The sequence below is a fragment of the Gymnoscopelus braueri genome, assembly GCF_963280865.1.
Source record: "Gymnoscopelus braueri genome assembly, chromosome: 22".
Taxonomy (NCBI): Eukaryota; Metazoa; Chordata; class Actinopteri; order Myctophiformes; family Myctophidae; genus Gymnoscopelus; species Gymnoscopelus braueri.
The window spans coordinates 20705927-20728817 of NC_137624.1; the positions used below are offsets into that span (position 1 = coordinate 20705927).

General features: G+C 42.3%; 1 protein-coding gene across 8 annotated transcripts in view; it reads left to right on the forward strand.

Moving 5' to 3' along the window:
• The window catches only part of strbp (spermatid perinuclear RNA binding protein), a 130298-nt gene that overhangs the window by 52229 nt on the left and 55178 nt on the right, over nucleotides 1-22891 (forward strand). For all 8 annotated transcript variants that reach the window (XM_080420052.1, XM_080420051.1, XM_080420055.1 and 5 more), the window contains exon 3: nucleotides 22649-22873. In XM_080420052.1, the coding sequence (XP_080276178.1) occupies nucleotides 22871-22873 (3 nt within the window). In that variant the 5' untranslated portion in view covers nucleotides 22649-22870. The remainder of the gene's footprint in view (nucleotides 1-22648; nucleotides 22874-22891) is intronic.

Genomic DNA, 22891 nt, shown 5'->3' on the forward strand with positions numbered 1-22891 from the left:
CCCTTAAGGTACATTTTGAACAGGTAATTGATGTAAAATGTATGCATGTATTTATATTTACTTTACACCGGTGTCATGCACATACGGCAGATCTATAAGCTCACAACGCATTGTGATACGTTGCGTGCACTTGTAGATCTGCTATTTTGCTATTTGTAATTGATTATTGGATCTTTTTTTTAGTCTATCAATTGGATTAGTTCAATTAACTGTTGCCACCCCTACTTGCTAATCTGCTCATCTGCTACCAGCACTCACACCACTCCTTTTTATTAATGAGATTAGACACATTAACTTGAGTTACAGTATCGGTGTTGTCGATGTTGTGTGTGGGTGGCTGGGTTGGGGGGGGGGGGGGGGGTATTAATGTGATAGCAGACACTGTTCTGTTATGCGATTTGTGTGTGTGCAAGGCAGATTGTCTGTGTTGTGGAGCACCAGCCCATTAGGGAATTGGTTCACAGCTGGGCATGGAATCTCCCTGGCCTTAACTGTACTCCTGGGATCACTGCTAGTTCATCCACCTGCCTGGGCTCTCCCATGAAAACCTTGCCCACTCACCAAACGCAGCTCCCTGAACCGAGTCGTATTGTGTCTGTTGTTAGTAAATCAACCCTTGAATTTTAAACACAAAATGGATGGTTCACTCTCGCCAAAATAATGTGGTGAATGCTGACAGAGGGCCAATTGCTGGCTGCTTCAGTGAATAATTAAAAGCGGATGAGCGGTTTGTTAAATAGGGATGTGAACAAAGCATGTTGACTAAATAACCGACTTTTGGCTTGTTTTCCAGTCAACAAAAAAAAGTATTTCTAAAACCTTAAGGTAACCCATTTCGAAAATGTTTTGTGCCAGGGACCTGCACAGAAGAGAAGGTTTGTGGTAAAAATAATATAGATGTACAAGCTCGCAGCTCAACACCAAGTGACGCGCTGTGAGCTTGTATATGTGCTATTTTTGAGAACCACTGTTCTAAATCCTACTGTAAGTGTGTGTGTGTGTGTGTGTGTGTGTGTGTGTGATGCCCAGTTTTAATGGGTTAAGTTAATAGCCAATTAAAAATGTTCAAAAAAACATTCTTCCAGTTATATGCTTGAAAATGGACAGCGTAAAGTATGTATATTACACGTCTCCATCCGTGATGTTAAATCACACAATATGACGAGTTGTGTGCCTGTTATAGATCTGCTATTTCCGGCGAGCATCATTGTTTTTGTCGTACAACAAAGTATACATCGGGCTTCACGGATTTAGTGTTAACGATGACAATGACAGAGGTGCACCCTGCTAAGACAGACCTGCTAAATGTAAGGTGCATTAGGGCACCAATGAACATTTGCACTGGACAGATTGTTGGGTGCATATGAGCCCTAGATGTGTGCACTCTGAGGCCTTGAAACATTGATTGCTTGCCAGAAGCTCAGTGAGTCACTGTTTTTCCTGGAGCCCCACAAGCACAAATCAACACTTATGTGTGTTTTTGCTTTGTTTTTGTTTAGTTTTTCAGGTTGTTTGTCAGTTTAAGTGCACCTCTATAACAGGCTGTTTAGAGGGTACATTTAAGATGGGGACATGATACTCTTCACAGGGAAAACCTTTTTGTTGTTGTTGATGAAAATAAATTGTTTTTAGAGGGTACATTTAAGATGGGGACATGATACTCTTCACAGGGAAAACCTTTTTGTTGTTGTTGATGAAAATAAATTGTTTTTGGAATGCAATGCAAATTTAAAAAGGTTTTAGAATCACTTGTCTAACCCATACCCCAGAGAAACAACTGAGATCCTGAGAAAAATAAAACTAATATAGAGTTGTTTTGCTCTTCCTCGGTTTAATTTCTATGCTGGTCTCTCTCCACTGTTTCTCCATTTCTCTGCTGGTCTCACTCTACCGTCTCTCCTTTTCTCTGTTGTTCTCTCTCTCTACTCTCTCTCCAGTTCTCTACCTTACATCGTTTCTCTGCATTGTCACTAGAATGCTGCAGAGAAATGTTTGGCTTCATGAATTAATTCAAAATAATAACTACGGTGATGATGAGGGGTGGATCCCTTTTTCTGCAACATCTAATCATTGATTCATTGGCACCGGGCCGACGCCAACTCTGGACTCCTGTGCCCTCCACACCCTCCTGTCTAGCATCAGGGTCTTGAGCTCTGCAGTGTTGTTAGCGTTGATATAGTCTCTCGAGCCAGACTTTTGCCTCCCACAATCTTCAAATGCTTCCGTCATAAAGTCTGGAGCACGGAAGCGCTAAAAATTATCCGGGGGCAGTGGTGTAAAAAGTACTCAAATGTTTTACTTAAAAGTATCAATAAGGCAATGTAGAAATATTCTGTTACAAGCAAAAGTCCGGAATTCAAAATGTACTTAAAAGTACAAAAGTACAAAGTACTCATTGTGCAGAATGTCCCAATTCACAAAATGTTTACAAATCTTTTGAAAATACAGTAGCTGATCTACAAGCTCACAATGCGTCGCAACGCATTGTGAGCTTGTTGATTGGCTATTTTCAAATGGCCAAAATGTATATAGGGCTGAAGTGGTTAATGTATGTTTTGTAATGATAATCAAAAGTAACTAGTTACTAAAGTTTTCAAATAATTGTAGAGGAGTAAAAGTATAATATTTGCCTCCTGAGATGTAGTGGAGTTGTGAAAATTGGAAATACTCCACTGAAGTAAAAATACCTCAAACTTGAGTAGCATAGAAGCATATAGCTTGCTGCTTGGCAGAAATGAAGATGAATTAAATATATATTTTAAAGATATTAAAGATATATATTTTGGTGAACGGAAATGACGGAACGGATGACAGCTTCCTTTTTGTCAGCGTTCGGAGATTGTGGAATAGTAGTCTGGCCACGCGAGACTAGCGTTGATATGATATAGATTAAACATTTTCACTAACAGTTGTGCATCTCAGTCATTTTGATTCTCAGAACTTTGATTCATCACCACCTGCTACTGCTTGATCCTTGAACTCTTCCCCTGCTCTGGTTACCCCACCTCTCCTTCTCCGTTCCTTTCTCCATCCTTCTCTCCCTTTCACCACACGGCTCTACCGCAGTGTTCGATTACAAAGTGCTTCGGGAAGCAAGTCTTTCTCTGACTTCTCGTGTGTGTGTGTGTGTGTGTGTGTGTGTGTGTTGTGCGCGTGTGTGTGTGCATTTTGAGGTGTGTGTGTGTGCATTTTGAGCTGTATGTCTGCTGTTTTCGGCTTCAGGCAAGGGGTTAAAAAGGTAAAAATGTTGGATGTCCTCAGAGGTATATATATGTACTGTGAAGAGAGTTGTCAAAATCCAAACTTGAATTGGTCAACAAACCTCGACAGAGTACAGTATAAATCACTCTTAACATGGTGACATCACTGCAGATATTGAATTTTTGGTGGTGTCTAGTTTTGCCTTGGGTAATAAATAATATCACTGTAATATTGATGTCCTGCAGAAATGTGGCTTGTATCTCTAAAAACATACACTTACATGGTAAATGGACAACATTTGTATAGCGCTTTTCTCCAAAGCGCTTTACAATGTATTTCACATTCACCCGTTCACACACACACCGGTGACATTCACAACAAAAAAACATGCAAAGCACCAGCCTGCTCATTGTGAACAGTTAGGGGTTACATTTTTTCTTCTTTATCCAATTAAAACCGGGAAAGCATTTGTGTCATTTTAGCATTGGCTATCAAAATTAGCAGATATACAAGCTCACAGCGCGTTCACAGCGCTCACAGCAACGTTTAATTTTAAAATTATATCAATTTGAGGGTCCTTGGCACAAAACAAAGTTTTGTAGAATCGGCCTCAGGTCTTAATGGGTTAACATGCTGGGGATCAAACCGGGAACCTTCCAATTCCAAGACGCTCTACCTCCTGAGCCACTGCCGCCCCTGGACACGGACATGGAAATGTAGCAGTAAAGCAGCTGTGTGTTAGCAAACATACAGTAAGCTTAGCTGTGCAGAGCCTTTCAGACAGGATTAGGCCGCTTAAAGCTGGGCTCACACGACACCGACAGGAGTTTTGAAAGGCTGAATGATTTTGAAATCGGGATGCATCGCCACGCACATGAGGAGAATCTTCACAGATGGTCTGCTCTCTCTAATCTCAGACTTGCACACGCTATAGGATTTCGAGGCGGAAGGATATGACATGATGATGACTGAAATGACACTGACATGGTAAAAGGTGAATTTCATAGTGCCTTTTATCCAAAGCGCTTTACAGTGTACAGTACATTCACACATTCACACATGCATTCCCACACTGACGGCAGAGGAAATCATGCAAGGCACCGGGAGCAGTTATAGTGTCGAAGTGTCCTTGAGCAAGACACTGAACCCCTGACACAGGGGTAGCCCCGCTGGGATCGAACCGGCAACCTCGATCGAAGAGGCCGCTGTACCTCCTGATCCACTGCCGCCATACACACACATAGGCAAAGTCGCGGCAACGGAGTCATTTTGGGTACGCATCACGATTCCAGACACACACACACACGCGCACGCAAATGCATTAATCATCCTTGTTATTTTGTGACCCCCAAACCTCTCAGGTTTGACCTGCTGTCAGCAGAAACCACACACACACACACACACACACACACACACACACACACACACACACACACACACACACACACACACACACACACACACACACACACACACACACACCCCCACACACACACACACACACACACACACACACACACACACACACACACACACACACACACACACACACACACACAGAGAGAGAGAGCGAGCTCCTCCATTTTAATAATTGACCGCAGGGGTTACACTGCCTTGTCCATGTCATCTATTTCCCTCTCAAAGGCGATGTCAGCATTTTCTATCCTCTTTGCTAGCTCATCAATACTGTGTGCTCTGACCTGCCCTGTCCTGTACCTACCACACACACACACACACACTGCCCTGTCCTATACCTACAACACACACACACACACACACACACACACACACACACACACACACACACACACACACACACACACACACACACACACACACACAGAGCCCTGTCCTGTACCTACCACACACACACACACACACACACACACCTGTTTATCAATCCTAATCTACAGTATCTAACCTAGTCTATCTAATCCTAATAGGGTTTATGGTTTTGGTGAATGTCCACTTCTGTTGCTATGTGGGGTGTGGAGGATACTCAACGATCAACCTACTGAGCAAACCACACCAAAAATGGACTCTATGGCATGCCTTTCATTTCAGCTGGTGTTGACACACCTCTTTACACAAGTGTGTTGTCCAAGCAGCTATGTTTGCCCACTGCCCCTCAACCTGCGGAGCCAGTGTGTTCTTGTCTTTGATTATCGTTGCTGTTGGACTGAAACCTTGTACCTCCATATTTCATATCGTTGCTGTCGAGCAGAAACCTTGTATCTCCACATTTCTTATGTTTTTTTTGTAAATGAACGACCTACCAGTGTCGCAAAAGAGTAGTGAAAATAGCAGAGCTTGTAGATCGTCTCTTTCTACCCGACGGCAACGATATTTTAAATGAATACCCTGTTTCATACTTCGACAGTGTCATGTTGCGTGACACTGTCTGAGCTTGTAGATCTGAGATCTTGTAGATGGGCTATATTTGCTATTTTGGCAAACATTTGATAATTTTCACCTGTAATAAGATGCCCAAAATGGGGATACCAGGTTGACTGTGGAAAAGTATTTTACAATAGCTCATGACTAAATAATACCTACATTGGATCCAGTGAAACAAGTTATTTTTAAATTTTTCCTGAAAAGTAATGGTTTTGGACATACAGGTCAGGTACAAGGTTTCCACCCGACAGCACCGTTATGTTAATGATTGTTTATCGTGTTCATTAGTGACCTGCTCTTTTCCCCTGATCACAGGTTCTGTAATGAATCAGGGCATTTAATGTGAGCTAATGGATAAATTTAGCAAACAGAACGGCTGTGGGTTGGCCATTGTATGGTGATAATGTAGCAGAGGTGGATCTGTGAGGTGCAGTGGTGTACTCAGATTCTTTTGAATTAAGTAAATAACACAATGTAGAAATATTCTTGTCTTATATTCAAGATTTGACTTGAGTGAAAGTGCAAAAGTATTGGCATCAAAATCAAAAGTACTAGAAGTTGTCAAAGTGTGTCACTCTTAAAAAAAGAAAATAAAACATAGCTGATCTACAATGCAACACTTTGTAAGCTTGCAGATCAGATCAATAGACTTAATGCACTTAATTGCTTTGGACCACTGCTCAAAACCCTTTTCAAACAGGAAATCACACAGAATCAGACCCTCAAAAGCCCTCTTCAAACGGGGGTTCATTCGGGCATCGTGGGGCTTTTGATGTGATGTGTACCTAGTTACTTTCCACCACCATTACGCTGCACAAATTGGACTGGAGACACGCTGTTCCTTCAGAGCGGGGATTAGCATGGAGCCGAGTGGTAGCGGCGGTGTTATTACTCTGAGGGCTCAGTACACTGCTGTATGCAAATGACATGCATCAGTGGTGTTTGCAGTTCTTTTTTGATCTTGTGTCAGCGGTTTTGTGCAAATTTGTGTCAAAATTAGTATGACGTTGCTTCTTATTGATTGATTGATTGAAAACTGGAAGCAAAACTTATTTAGCATGAATACAGTTTAAGTTAAGCTAATATTACTCTAATATTACAAGTATTCAGTTTCTACTAAGTACATAGGCTGCAAACAAAGCTTGTAGATCGGCTATTTTTTAATAGCTGAAGCATACACAGTACTAGAGGTAAACGTGGATCTTTTTTGCTAAGGGGACCCCCTGGAACCCCTTCCAGGACCCCTGGGGGTCCCCGGACCCCACTTTGAGAACCACTGCTGTATGTAACCAACTTACTGGACAGTTCAATCCCTGGAGCGAACAACGTTCACGTACAGTCTTGTGCTGTATTGTCGTTGTCCCCCAATTCCTGTTTGTTCTCGCAGGGCTGGTTGGTTTATTGTGCTAGCGGCTGTTGCTTGTGTTAATTACTGTTCAGGAAAAGTGTCAACACAACATTAGCACTGTAATTTGTCACTGCAATATTCTGCACACAAGTGCAGTAGAAGGCTTCTTTCTTTCCCCTAATGAGGGTTAGAGGACAATGTAGAGTGGAGGAAGGTACCACAAAGGAAGTGGGAGTGCACACAGGAAGTGGGGGTACACACAGGAAGTGGGGGTACACACAGGATGTTGTGGGAAAAAACACAATCAAACAGTATTGTTGAACACAGGTGTTAGAGAAGTTTTAATTTAATTTTAATTTAAAAAATACATTTTCAGCAGTTTGATCAAATAATAATAATATTTGCACTTGCAGTGCACTTTTACATTTGAAGCAAATCTCAAAGTGCTTCAAATGCTAAGTTCTATACAGTATCTCTACTCCTCACCTTAGGAAGGGGGGTGAGAATCGATTGGGCGGGGGGGGGGGGGGGGTCACCCGTGAATAGTAACAATTTTAAACATAACCATGAATGCTTGCTTACAGACACACACACACACACACACACACACACACACACTCCTCCGGTGTCCTTTGTGCTCCAATCTGCTCGCTCGGCATGCGTTGAGCCCTCTGCTGCATTCCTGTGCATTAATGAGACATAATGCAGATGTTATCTATTTGCCACTTGTACCCACCGGTCATGTCTTTGTTCTGCGGGGAGACCTTGGCGGTTCGATGCTGAGTGATGTGGTCCTGATGATCAAATGACGTCGGCTGCCTCTAGGCCAGTGTTTCTCTACCTTTTGAATTTCAAGGACCCCCAGTTTCCTATACGTTAGACCACTGCTTCCCAAACACTGGGTCGGGACCCATTTGTGGACATTTTTAATGGTCACGAGTAAATGCGGGGCCTTTTCCCGACCGCAAATGGCCTATTTAAATACCTCACATCCCACATGATCTTGCTGCCGTTGCAGGGCTCTACTCTTGGCGTTGAGTCTTGTGAAATATCCTGCAGTGTGTGTGTGTGTGATCCCTTGTCGGCGATCAATCGTATATAGTGTGAAAACCACAACGATATATGACAGCCGATTTCAAGAAGAAGACTTGTGTAGTGTGAAATGTTTAGCGATCAGATGACTCCCCGACCACTTTAAAAGTCCTACAGTGTGAGCCTTGATAGCCGTGGTTTGTTCGGGTTTTAATGATGGTCTATTATTATCACAATCGATTTGATTGATCGTTCAAATAAACATGCTCTGAAAATGTACGCTGCCCGTGTTAAGTGGTCAGATTGGGTGGGGGTCGCGGACACCCTCAAGATTTTCAAGTGGGTCCTGATCCAGAAATGTTGAGAACCCACTGTGCCAAACAAACATGTACAGATGTTTCCTCTGTGTGTCTCAGTCCAGACTGGAAGGGATGTCGGTACAGTACAGTCCCGTTTCCCTTTCTGATATCGGCATCCGAGTTTCTCTTGATGTCGCCCTTTTACTCTTCCTGTGGACCGTACACAGTAAACTCCTCGGTGTCCATTTAACTATATAAGGTTCTATTTTTACACTCTACAACAGTGGTTCTCAACCTGTGGATTGGGACCCACAGGATTTTGCGGGGGGGGGGGTCCCCCCAGATGACGGTGAAGTGACAATTTAGGGACTTTTAAGGCCTTTTTAATACCTCCAAAAAAAGAAGGGAAAGAAAGAAAAGAGAAAAAAAAACAGAGTCAAATTAAATGGGGGGGGGGGGGGGCTGCGGCCTGAAAAGGCTTGCTCTACCGTGTCATATCTACCGCACACACGCACGCACGCACACACACGCTCTGTTATATCTTGAAACTCTTGAAAAGCTCTTTATAAATACATATAAATGAATCTAATCTTGACACTGCCTCTGCAATTGATTAATTTCCATGTCAAGCAGTTGTTAATATTTCTGGCACTACAGCAGTTTGCATGCTGTTGACATTCAGTACATTCAGTTACTGCACTGCATGCTCCAGCATCACTCTAGAGCCGGGGTTCACAAACCTTTCACCTCAAGACCCAAAATATACATTTGGTGTCTCCCCGGGACCCACATTTACAAACATTAACTACTTAACCCATTAAGGCCTGAGGCGATTCTTTAAAAAAATCTAAATCCTAAAAAATCAAAAACCTTTTTTTTTCAAGATTTTTCAAAAATAGCATATCTACAAGCTCATAGCGCGGCACTCAGTGCCACGCTATGAGCTTGTATATCTGCTATTTTTGAATAGCCAAAGAAATCTAAGGTGACACAGATGCGTTCCAGGTCTTAAAGGGTTAAGCCCTATATAATAGTGGATAATAGCCGATGTACAAGCTCTGCTATGTAAACGTTTTTAAGGTTTAATTTTATTCACGACATTTTATTTTAGTCATCTTTATTATAATCGATATTTACTTGTAATCCATAGAAATAGTTGCATGACCCAAAAATGGGTCCCGACCCCATTGTTTGGGAACCACTTTTCTAGATAATACGGACTTCAGTTCAGACTTGCTGTCACGAGCAATTTGGTGTGTGTGCGTGACAAAAAAAGAAGATAACATCTTTCTTGTAACTGGACTCGTCTGTGCTTGATATGGGGTACTTAGTTGCACGCTGTGTGGTGCACCAAAATAGTAGATCAACAAGTAAATGTTGATATCATCAGATCGGGGATGGAATCGGCTTTTCTGGTAATGATACATTTAGTTTTTCCTGGTATGTAAATCTATGTGCATTTCTGGCATGGAAATTCATTTTCTTGTGTGTGAAGGAATCGTACGGTATGTTTTTATCTGGATGGATTTTTTTAAATTTTATCTGGGAATGAATTTCATGTACTACTACTGGACAGGAAGTATATGTTCTTACGTGGTAACGAAAATGTATGTTAACAGTTCTTATCTGAATGGAAATATCTATGTTTATCTATTATTGGAGCTAAATACATGCCAAGAAAGAGATGTATCTATTTCTGCGGGGAGTTTGTGACTGGATAGGTTGGAAAAGGTTGGACCGCTACTCAGAGCGAGGACCGCCTGCCGCTCCAAGCCGCCCCCGCCGGGGCCGCGCACCGAATGTTTGAGCATGCCCGGTCGCACGAACTCAGAGACACACAGACATCCAGCAGTGCACAGTGCACCGAGATTTCATTACAATTTCTACTTTCTTTTTCTTTTCTTTTTTTTTACTGTTGAGCGACCCGGTTTGAGCGAAGCATGGAGCGAGAGGTGCGCAAATCAACGTGAGCGACGGGGAGCGGAGCGTGGGGGGAGTCAACGTGAGCGAATAGCGAGCGTGAAACCAGCCCCCTGGAGCGCCGAGCGGCATTTCCACCCGCTCCGCTCCGCTCACGTGCTCTGATTCATACACACAAATATATAATTGGTAATGTGGGTGGATGAAGAGAAAAACCAGGACCCTATATTAGAACAAGCAACTTTTACAACCTAAGTATGACTGCAGCCATTTCCACAATACAATAGTTATATAGTTGGTTCTATCGCAGTCTTAAATAATGTGAGTAGGACTGCTGTTCTGTTCTGCTCTCCTTTCTTTTGGTTACTTTCTGCTTCTATCTCTGTGTCCTCTTTCTGTCTACCTCTGTCCCTCTCCCTCTCTCCCTCACTCTCTAACCTACTTTAACTTGTTTTCTCTCTGTCTCTTTCTCTCTCTCTACCGCCCTCTGATCTCTCTGTTCTTCCATAGTCGTCCATCATGTTGGGTTACGTCTCACGCTGTCAGGAGCAGCAGCCACGCTCATATTCTCTAGCACTTTTATATAAACGTGTCTTAACATCTTTACACTGTCACTTTGTCTCTGTCCTCTAGTTGCTCTAACTCTCTCTGTCTCTCCCCTCCATTTCTCTTTCTGTCCTGTATGTTCTCCCTCTCTCTCTGCCCCCCATCCATTTCTCTTTCTGTCCTCTATTCTCTCTCTCGCTCTCTCGCTCTCTCGCTCTCTCGCTCTCTCGCTCTCTCTCTCTCTCTCTCTCTCTGTGCGCGCCCTCCCATTTGTCTTTCTTCATGATCCATTTGTTCTCCAATTGACAATGAGCAGAGCAAACAGATAGCTCACTGCAGTCAGCCACCTGTTTACACAACCCACGCTTCTTAACCACAGAGATGTGTGTGTGTTCGTTCTGTTCATCAACATTTGGTCCAGGGACCAAGGTCCACATGGACCCTTATGGGTCTGTAAGGGTCCATTTGGTTCCATTTGTACACTCAGAGAGAGAGAAAAAATATCAAATTGTGATTCCTTGAAATTAGAAATATTGAGAATCCTTGGTCTTACAGTATGTGACTCAAGACCACCTGGTCCAAGGTGTGTGTGTCTGTGTGTGTGTGTGTGTGTCTCCCGCTCATCACCAGCCACATTGTACCACAAATAATGCAGAGGGGTGATACGCTCTGGCCAGGATTAATATAACACACACCACACAGTGGTGGCCTTTCAGCTGTAGCTAATGAATGTTTAAACAGGATGCGTTAGAAATAACCCCCGCTATTGAAACACCTAAGCACACACAGCCAAGAATCACCTCAACCCAGAATAGAGTTAGGTAAGATAAAAATATCACCTATATACTTAGTAAAACGGACCTGAGTTGGCGCTGTACTTCTCAACACCACAGTAAATCTTGTTACTAAATATTGTTGTCTGTGGTTTGTAATGGTGGCTGTAAAAGACCAATTTATTCATCAAAAGCTAATAACAAACTGATCCACCACAACGTGATTAAAACGAATGCCTAATGTGTCATAAGTATGTTTACCGTGCATGTGTGACACGTGCGTGGATGTGGGTGCACCAGGACAACAGTGGAGCAGTTCACAGAAGCAGATAAAACTAGACGCGTCGCAATTCAGGGCAATTGCAAAGTGTGGTTGCGCCGACGCGAGTCGCGGGTCGCTGCCGCCGGGACTCGGGGAATAAGCTGGGAGGAATACCGTCGGAGGCCGCGTGACGTGCCATTCGAATCGGGTGTCAATCGGATCCTGCCTTCGTGATACATGCCGTTTTGATTTTAGGAAATAGGCCCCTCCCACAAATGTAAAGGGCCAATCATATTGTCTAGTCACTCCTGATATCACTTTTATTTCATTTTGAGAGGATTGATCCCCCCAAAAATCATATTTTTGCATCAAACGGTTACGTTTTGTGCATTTGTGGCGCCCCCTATTGGTCAAAGTGGAAATACTTTTGGGGATTCGTTGAGTAAACCACCCTCGATATGTGACTCAAATTTGGGATTGACTGGACGTTTCGTTAGTGATTTGTGGCCTTTTTTGTAAAACGGTTCCCTTCCGCTAACTTTGGAAGCCATTTACGGACGAACGGTATGGACTATCAAAATTCTGTTTCACTCCAGATTATCGCATGGGTCCAGAGATCATGTGTACCGATTTTTGTGAAATTTGGAGAAAATATGTGGGAGGAGGAGCTAAAAGTGTTTTGAAGAAAATTCAAAATGGCGGAAAATCTATCCTGACGCAAATGGGCGTGGCCTATATGGGGAGTTGCGTCATGACCCAAGGAATCTAGGGGGAAAAAGATTTTTATTCTAGGACCTACGGTTCAAAAGTTATAGGCCAAAAACGTAAAGTGGGCTGTTATAGCGCCACCATGAGGCCGAATGGTGTGATTATTTATTTAAATAATTTCGGACTAAATTATAAACCTCCCCTCCAAATCTGGTAACTCTAGCTCTTACGGTTTCTGAGAAAAAAATACTTGAATTTGAGTTTTTTCACTTTTCCATTAAAGTGGATGGGGACATTTAATGCACTAATAAATCAATATCAATAAAACTATCCAACCAATCTCTTAACAAGATACAAGCACACGATTCCCGGTGAGGCCGGTCATTTTGACATATGGCACTAAATTGGGAAAAATAAACTGTGGGAGGAGTAGCGAATAGAAAAAAAGTTTATCTAGAGATAAAGTTTCTGTAAAACAATAGTCTGGTTGCCCATTCGGGCAACCACACTAATAAAGGAGAGTGTAAGACAGGAATGGATGATGGTATGAGTGAGGTTGGGGTAGATAAACTCTTATGGCTCATCATAAAATAGTTGTTTATGATGTTTATAGATCCAGCATTGCAAAGCGCTGTGAGCTTGTATTTCGTCTATTTTCGAATCGCCGAAGTATAAAATGGGGCTTAAGTGGTAATGTATGCTTTGCGATAAAATTCTAAATAGTCTAACTAGTAACTAAAGTTTTAAAATATTTTTTGTCGAGTAAAAAGTACAGTATGTAGTGGATCGGAGTTTAATTATAAAGTATCGAAAAATTTAAAAACTCAAAAAATACAAAGTATTTGAGTAAATGTACTCAGTTACTTTCCATGCTGTGTGTGTGTGTTAAGAAGCGTGTTGTCAGGTGTTGAATGCAGTTTTCTCCTTCGTCAGTTTTCCATTCTCCGAGGTTTCTTCCCTTCCTTTGTCCGTTGTCCCTCAGGCTGTCGCTCTGTGCCTCAGTTCACATCTGATATGATGGTTATCAGAACAGATAGGTGTAAATTGCTGCTCAAAACCACCCCAGCAAACACTCCTCAGCTCCGTTATCTCACCTTCCATCTTCCTATCAGTTCCTACTCCTTGATGCTTGCTACAAGCAGTGGTGCAAAGTAACTAAGTACATTTACTCAAGTACTATACTTAAGTACAATTGTCAGGTATTTTCACTTTACTTGATTATTTCCAAATTTCTGTACTTTTACTTCTACTCCACTACATCTCAGAGGCAAAAATTATACTTTTACTCCACTACAATTATTTGAAAACTTTAGTTACTAGTCACTTTGTAGATTTTGATTATTATTACAAAACATACACTAACCACTTCAACCCTATATACATTTATTTATCTACAAGCTCACAATGCGTAGTGATGCGACGCATTGTGAGCTTGTAGATCTGCTATTTTCAAAGATTTTTATACATTTTGAACACTTGTGAAATGGGACATTCTGCATAATGAGTACTTTTACATTTGTACTTTTAAGTATATTTTGATACCAATACTTTTGTTCTTTTACTCAAGCAAATTATTCCGGACTTTTACTTGTAACAGAGTATTTGTACATTGCAGTATTGATACTTTTACCTTTTTTTACTTTTTCCACCACTGGCTACACGTACACGTACACGTACACGTACACGTACACGTACACGTACACGTACACGTACACGTACACCCCACCCATCACCCTAAGTTCCCAACACACCCAACCCCATCTCTGTCTGGAAAACTGGGGTTTTAGACACCCGTTCTTTAGTTGCAGAAATGAGTGTTAACTAGGGCTGGGCAATTGAAACCTATAAACATAGGTTCATCGAATAATCAAGGAGCATGTTTTTTTTCTGTGTGTATTTCTTATACAATGAATCCACACACATTTTCTTATAATCGACTAAATCAATTTGTCTGATTAACCCCTTAACCCTGTATTATACTTTGTTGTGCAATGGTGGCGTGCAAAAATAGGAGATCTACAAGCTCGCGACGCGTCGTTCATTAATCGAAGTCGAGGCAAAAGTTTGAAATGATTGTGATAGTGATTTGAAGTCACATCGCCTGGCCCTAACACACGAGTGAGAGTCAACGTTCTCGTTTTCTCCTGTGCATCATAAGCTGCTTGCAGAATATAGATCCAATGCAGAGTTGAGGGGGAATGAGGGGAGTGAGAGACAATGGGAGCGAGTGAGAGTTAAGTGTTTGTTTCTATTTTCCGTGTGTGTGTGTGTGTGTGTGTGTGTGTGCTGGAGCCATCCAGCTCCTGTGTTAATGAGCTGATGGCTCTGCCAGCACTGCTCCCTCTTTCTCCTCTCTTCTCCTCCGGAGAAAAGCAGACAATCGCACACTAATGACCCACCAGGACGGCATGAATAACGTCGCTGTCGGGTGGAAACCTTGTATGAACCTGCGTTCCAATGGATGCAGTGTAGTTATTATTTAGTCCCAAGCTCGTGTTAATAGTATACTATCATTTCTTTAATATTTATAAAAACCCACAGACACACTATCTACAAGCTCACTAAGCGTGGCGAGCATGTAGATCGCAATTTTGTGGCGCGGACACACTTGTATGACAGAGTAGGGCATTGATTTACCATACAAAGTTGAAACGCGGAGATACAAGGTTTCTGCCCGACAGCGACGATGTGGAAGATGAGAAAAATAAGGGGGGGGAGAGATGAGTGGATTGAGAAATAGTTGATGAATAATTCAGCAGTATAGGAGGAGGTCAGGTGCTCTTATTTGCACCCCCTCCTCTTCTCCCTCTATCTCTCTCAATCATCCCCCCCCCCCCTAATTTGTTTACGGTTGACAAGTTCTCTCTCTGTGTCTTTTGGATGGTCACAGTCACAGCTACAGTATGCCTGTCACAATTATTACATAATCGCCTGCTTGCAATTATTCGAGCTAACAGCAATTATTGCCTAATTGTTACATTCGTCTCCTAACTGGAACCCGCAAGCATGACCATATTACATTGATTCTGGCTACTCTTCACTGGTTCCCTGTTTGCTTCAGAATTGATTTTACGATTTTATATATTTTTTTTGGGTGTTTTTCAAATCACTGAATGGTTTGGCGCCTCAGTATCTCTTTTGATCCCGTTAGAGAGTTCTGTGTTCTCTGCTTTGATTCACTGTCTGCTGACGCTGCTGCGTCTTGTGTTCTATAGTGATGCGTTTTCTTTTGTTGTTGTCGTCTCCGCCAGACCGAAGGCATGGCCGAGACTATGTTTTGCACCGTGCGTCCATCTGTGAACAGCTAATCTCCGGCACCGTTGGCCCGATCGCAGTAAAACTGTGTGTGCACACTCCCTGGATGCCAGAGCAGAACCTCTGCCCCGAATTTTTCAGATCAGCCTGTTATAGCGCCACCAGGAGGCCAATTTTTGCTAAATGTTTTATATTACTCCTACAGATTTTGTCCAAACATCACGCAAATCGGAACACATTATCTCTATAGTCATGTAATGAACACGGATCTGTTGGATTTTTTTATAATCCATCCTGATTGGCTAAGATTGGCATCTAAAGTTTACAAGAGTGGCTTGTTTTGAACAAAATGCCTCAAATCATAAACGCAGCGTCCAATTGCTGTGAAACTTTGCACGTGCATTCCCACTAGGCCAAGGAACACATGCCAGCCTTTTCACATTGTCCTGTTATAGCGCCACCTGGAGGCCGATTTTTCCCAAACAAATTTTTTTATATTACTAAACATCACACAAATCAGTACACTTTATCTCTATAGTCATGTGATCAAGACGGATCTGTCCGATTTTTCATATTCCATCCTGATTGGCGAAATACAATCATTGCTGACCCACAATAACCTACCTGACCTGGCGAAGACCTGTGCTCCGAGGAACACTTTTTCTAGTTTATTTAGTTTTTCACTTTACTGTTTTTTGTTGTTGTTTCAGCTCAAGTAGTGTATTTAGCTTTTAATATTTTCTGTGCAGCACTTTGGTAACCTTGCCTTGTAAAATGTGCTATATAAATAAAGTGGATTGGATTCCATTCATCAGTGTTAAAACAGCTGGATGAAATCAACAAATATGTCATATTTTCATCATTCTTTCCACATGGTCCACGCTCTTAACCACTTTTAGCCTTGTGTTCCTATTTTGGGCATTCAGAGCAAAACCCAAAAATATATACCGTATGTAGAACAATTATCATAAAAATGAACTAACTTGTGTTGCCATGCACTGGTGGCTTGTAGATCTGATGCTTTTGGGGACTTTTTTAATGATTCAATTATTACATTTTGGCCGTAGTACATTATTATAAATTTTTTTCATCATAAGTCATCTTTGTATATTTATAGTCATTTTGTCATATGTGCCCTGTGCATTTTTTTTGTTTACGAAGGCAAGCAGAAATGTAATCTTTTATACATACTGTAAGTTTCAATGTTCAATGCCAAAAACACTTTGGGCATTGCTAATTAAATCATTAATCCCAATTACTTGTATGACAATTAATCATCAACAAAATGACAGCCCTGGTTACAGCAACAGGAGGTGCTGTATTTCCAGATTTACACTATGTTCTGGGTGGAAGTGAAATACAGCGAGGTTGGGTGTTGTACTGTAATTAGTCAGTGTGAGGCCAAGTAGAGATGGTCACCGAGGATTTAGTACAAACACACACACACACCAACACACCTCCGCTGAAACATGGTGTCCTTAGCCATATTCATACTTTGTCACGGGCCGATAATAGCAGGCCGATAATAGCAGACCTATAAGCTCACAACGCGTCGCATCAGCGACCTTGTAGGTCGGCGCACGACAACCATCGCGCAACGGATAAAAATGTAGGCTTTAGTAACTCAAACTCTCACTGGGAGACGGGGGAGGGTGGGTGCACTACATCGTATTTCTTTGAAGTGTCAGGCCTGGTACATAAGTTGTTGTTTATAGTTTTTCTTTCTTTATTTTTATGCATCGAAGTCTCGATATCCTGTTCCCTCATTAAGGTTTTTAAAACGTTAATACTCGCAAATGTTTGTCATTGCGGTTGATAGGTAGGTATTAACACTGAGCGGTCACGATGACCATTGAGAGAGGAAGGGTGGTTGTTGTTGTCTCATTAAATGCTTTAATTAGAAGAGATGGTGCATTGATATTCTGCTGCTTGCTTGTGTGTGTGTGTGTGTGTGTGTGTGTGTGTGTGTGTGTGTGTGTGTGCGCGTCCGTGTCCATCCATGCGTGTGCACGCCTGCGTGCATGTATGTGTCTGTGCGTGCATGCACGCAGGTGTGCACACTTGTCTAAAGTGGCCATGCCGTGTTAGAGGAGAGACGATATGCCCTCCAGCTCCAGCAGGGAGAGAGGAGATTTGGCAGTCTTCTCTCTGGCAGAGCATGAACACACACACACACACACACACACACACACACACACACACACACACACACACACACACACACACACACACACACACACACACACACACACACACACAAGGCTGTGTCCCTGGCAGGTGTGTTGAGCTGGTCATTGTTAGCGTGGCAGGCTAGCTGCCTGAGGCTTAGTGAGAGAAGCGGGAGGGGAGAAGGAGAGGGGATGCTTGTGGTGCAGCCAGTCTCCCCACGGGGCCGGCTCAGTGTCTGCACTTGGCTGTCCCCTCTCTCTCCTGGCTCTCCCACTTCTATTCTCTCTCGTTCTCATTCTTTTGTTCTTCTCTCATTCTTTTCTCTCTCTCACTCTCTCTCTCATTCTCTCTCTCTCTCTCCCTCTTGTTTATTCCCCCCCCCCCTCCCTCTACTGTCTCTCTCACTGCCCCTGCTCGTTCTCCACCATCGTCCTCATTCTCACGCCCTTTTCTTCTTTTTGATTTTCCTCTGATTGTCTGTTACATAGAGGTATAGGTCTGTTGTCTTCATCCATTTCTCTTTTTCCTGCCTCACTTCATCCCTCTCTCCCAGGAAACACTGAGCATTGTCTGGTGTATAATCCCCTGTTACTCTCTGCTCTAATAGAGACCCGCAATCACAGCTGTGTGTGTGTGTGTGTGTGTGTGTGTGTGTGTGTGTGTGTGTGTGTGTGTGTGTGTGTGTGTGTGTGTGTGTGTGTGTGTGTGTGTGTGTGTGTGTGTGTGTGTGTGTGTGTGTGTGTGTGTGTGTGTGTGTGTGTGTGTGTGTGTGTGTGTGTGTGTGTGTGTCTTGTCTACTGTATTTATTGCGCTGTTTCCATTTGGACCACCATAGGTCCAAATGGACCCTTACTGGTCTGTCACTCTGAGAGTGCACAGTACAAATTTGTTCAATTTAACCCTGCAAGACCCGGATATATTTCTACTTACAAAAAAAAATTGTCAACCTTTCAGATGGTGTTTTAGGAGTACTTTGGAGAGGAAAATATAATGTTTTTAAAAAAAAATAGTTTTCGTAAGGTTTTATTGAAATGTTGTAATATTACAACAGTGGGTCTAACGGGTAGCAGAATTTCCTATAGGCCATTTTACTCACTGTCAGAATAGCATGGCAAATGTCTATATACTTCACTAAAACAACTTAAGGGTTCATTTATATGGTTATGGTTTATCATTTCACTTCTTTTCACTCTCTGGCACTGTCAAGTTGTCAACTAGATGTAACGAGGTCATCAAAGACTGATATCTGTTGCGTGGCATCACATCAGCTACAGGGGCATATCGTGTGTTGGCTTCCCAGTACATTCGGCATCCATTCATTTGTACAAGGCCCATGTTCAGATGCATGCCCATCATTTGCTCTATTTCTTTTCCACTTGTGTTAACTGATGTTCCTGTTGTTTGAAGGCTGTACACATTTGTGTTTGTTGTCAGGGAGTCAATCATGTCTTCGGACACAAACCGGCGGAAGTACTGCAGTGGTGTGTGGAGTGAACTCACATCTTCAGTCAAAGGTGGACCAGAAAAGTCTGTATTAGGGCTGATGAAGGTCTTCTTCTGCCACTGATATCTTTCACTGGGTTTGGCGTGTTTGGCCGGTTGGGGGGGGGGCAGTGGGTCAGTGGGTTCACTGGGTTCACTGGGTGGATGGTTTTCTTTGGACTCCTCTCCACAGGCCTCTTCATCCGACTCTTCATCAGTTTCAGTAAAGTCGATGTCCACATCACTCTCTCCATTCATTACAATATCCAACACATCCCTTGCAGTGAAGCGAGGCTCTCTCCTTGCTTGTGGCATTCTGAAATGAAAATAAAGAAATACCATTAGTACATTAGTACTAGCACATCTCACTGCAGGTACATATTTCACAAGTCACACAATACTGTCTGGCCAACCTATTGTACTTTGCTTATCCTCACAAGTGGCATCAGTGATGATGGTACTTAGCACCATCAGTGATGAATGATGATGCTTAGCCTAACAAAGGGATTGGGGATGACTGTAAGTGGGCAATCCCAACACCCATCACATGAACAATGATGAGAGATTCTTAACTGGGCGACTCCCATATGAACAATTACCATACACTGATTGCTAACCACAAACATTACCAAAATGTTTTGCTAAAACATTATAGGCAATGACATGTTATAAGCTAATGATGCAGTATATTTGTCTTCGAGTACAATTGGTTACAATATACAAATTGGTATATATATATATATATATATATATATATATATATATATATATATATATATATATATATATATATACACACACACACACACACACACACACACACACACACACACACACACACACACACACACACACACACACACACACACACATACCAATTTGTATGTTTTAACCAATTGTACTCGAAGACAAATATACTGCTTTAGCTTATAAGTTATAACATTTCATTGCCTATAATGTTTTAGCAAAACATTTTGGTAATGTTTGTGGTTATTTGTGGTATATATATATATATAGTAATGCAATGTGGGGAAAATACACATAATTGTATAAATGTATTGTGAAAACTATAAGACTCCACTTAGCCAGGTGAACAGGTGGCATTGCTATTTGCTACCACTATGACCCAGAGTTGTAAAAAAACAACAAGTATAAAGCATGCTCTAATTTACATTTGGGGGATATCTTTCCCAATAATATCATATGTACATGTTCTAGACATTCTAATGATCACCAAAAAAATTATTGCAGACATTTTACTTACTTTTTTGTGAGAAATCCTGTCCAGTGAAAAAGAGATTGTTCTTCCTTCAAGGATTTTCAAGTTGTGACTTTTCCTGCCTCTGTGGGGGGTATTTATATGCAAATATCCCGGCCAATGACATTGCAAGACTAAACAATAGGATCCAATGATGATGTTTAGGTGAAAGAATAACAGGAAAACAAATGATTTATACCATGTTTTTGATAAAATACAAATGTTGTAATATTACAACTGCGGGTCTTGGAGGGTTAACACTGAGATTTTACAGTGTAGATTGGGGTTCCAGAGATTAAAATGGTATCAAACGAGGGGGTCCTTCAAATGTAAAAAGGCAGTGAATCATTGAACTAAACTATAGTGGGATCCCAATCTAGTCCTAAACCTTGTATCTCCATATTTAATCTTGTTATGTTTTTTCATAAATTAACACCCATTTTAATTCATAAGTCATATGACAGTGTTGGCAAAAGTAGCAAAAATAGCCGATCTACCAAGTTCAAAATGTGCCGTGATGCGACTCGTTGTGAGCTCGTAGATCTGCTTTTTTCACTACTAGAGGTTCGTGTGACGATTTCTGTTGTGTCTGACACCATTGCTGACTGTGTCTGACATCAGTGCAGATGGGGCCTCGGGCCACCAAGGGCCGCGTTCCGCCCACCCACCCATTAGGCAATTTTAATATAGGACTTTTGAAAGAATTCTGAAAGAATATCACAGGTTATTATTCACATGGTGTTTGCTTGTGAACAACTGAGGGAAGAGTTCCCCCTCCACAGCACACTGGAACAGAGTCAGACACACACATAAGATACCCACAAAGTACACACATACACACACAGTCCATGCACACGCACACAGCTACTGTATCGAGCACACTGAAACCACAGCACACTGAAACAGACACACACATAAGATGCCCACAAAGTACACACATACACACACAGTCCATGCACACGCACACAGCTACTGTGTATAAATGTCACTCCACGGGTTTGAGTGTGTCCAGATGTGTCTGTGTACTGTCAGTGGAGAGATACTGTTGACATTCCATGTTGTGAATAGGTCCCATTGTGTGACTGTTCACCTCACTTTACTCTGCACTGATAAACCTGGCCTCAGTTTACACATACCACACCTAGACATGTCGTTTACTGTGAAGAGCACTTTGTAGGACTAAAGGTAGTAGTGGTAGTCGCACACACGTTTATTTGTGCGTGCGTGCGTGCGTGCGTGCGTGTGTGTGTGTGTGTGTGTGTGTTTTGTGTGTGCATCCACACATACCTGTAAAGTTCTTAGCATTCTTGCTAAACGCCAGTGGTGGAAGAAGCACTCACATTTTTAACTTAAAGGACCACTTCTCCCATTTTCAACCTATCTTCATATAATTGGTGCTCACTAATGCTCATAATAATATACACAGTCCACGCAGTCGGTCTCTCGCAGAGGAGGGCTGTGGACGGTTCAGAAGCCTACCATCATTGGTTGGCAGGTTTGGTAATTTTTTTAATTCTTTAAATAATATATTTATATCATAACTATTTTTATTACATTTTCTGAGTATCTTCAGTGTGTGTGTGTGTGCGTGTGGGTGCATGAAGTGTTAACGCTCAGCGTGAGTAAGCTAGTGTATGAAAACAAGTGCATGTTTGTATCAGAGCTCTCTCCCTATGGCCCCCTGCTGGGTCATGTATTATAAATGAAGTCCTGTCTGTCTGTCTGTCTGTCTGTCTGTCTGTCTGTCTGTCTGTCTGTCTGTCTGTCTGGTTCTAAACTCCCAAGCCAGTCTCTAAACGCTTCGCTGAACAGACTGCTGAGAATCCAGCAGCTTTTGTTGCTGAAAATGGGTCAAAACAATTCAGAGATAAAAAAAATAAAAACGCAACACAAAACTAAAAACAACTGCATTTTTTATGATTATTTTCGTTGCACAACATTAAATTAAACATTAATGCCCTCTCTTTCCTTCTCCTCTCTCTCTCTCTCTCCATCCAGAAGGATAAAGCGCTTGTACAGCGGTGGACCCAGTGACACATGAAGTGGGGAGACGGTCCGAAGTTCACGCCCTGACCTCGTGAACCGTGCAAACGTACCCCACCCCAACCCCACCCCCCCACCCCCTACCCCCTCACCCCCACCACCACCACCACCGGCCCGGAAGAGCTTCAGAAGAGGGTGTCACTGGGAAAGGCACGAGGCACACCCACTTCTGCAGGCATGGTAATACACCTGTGTGTG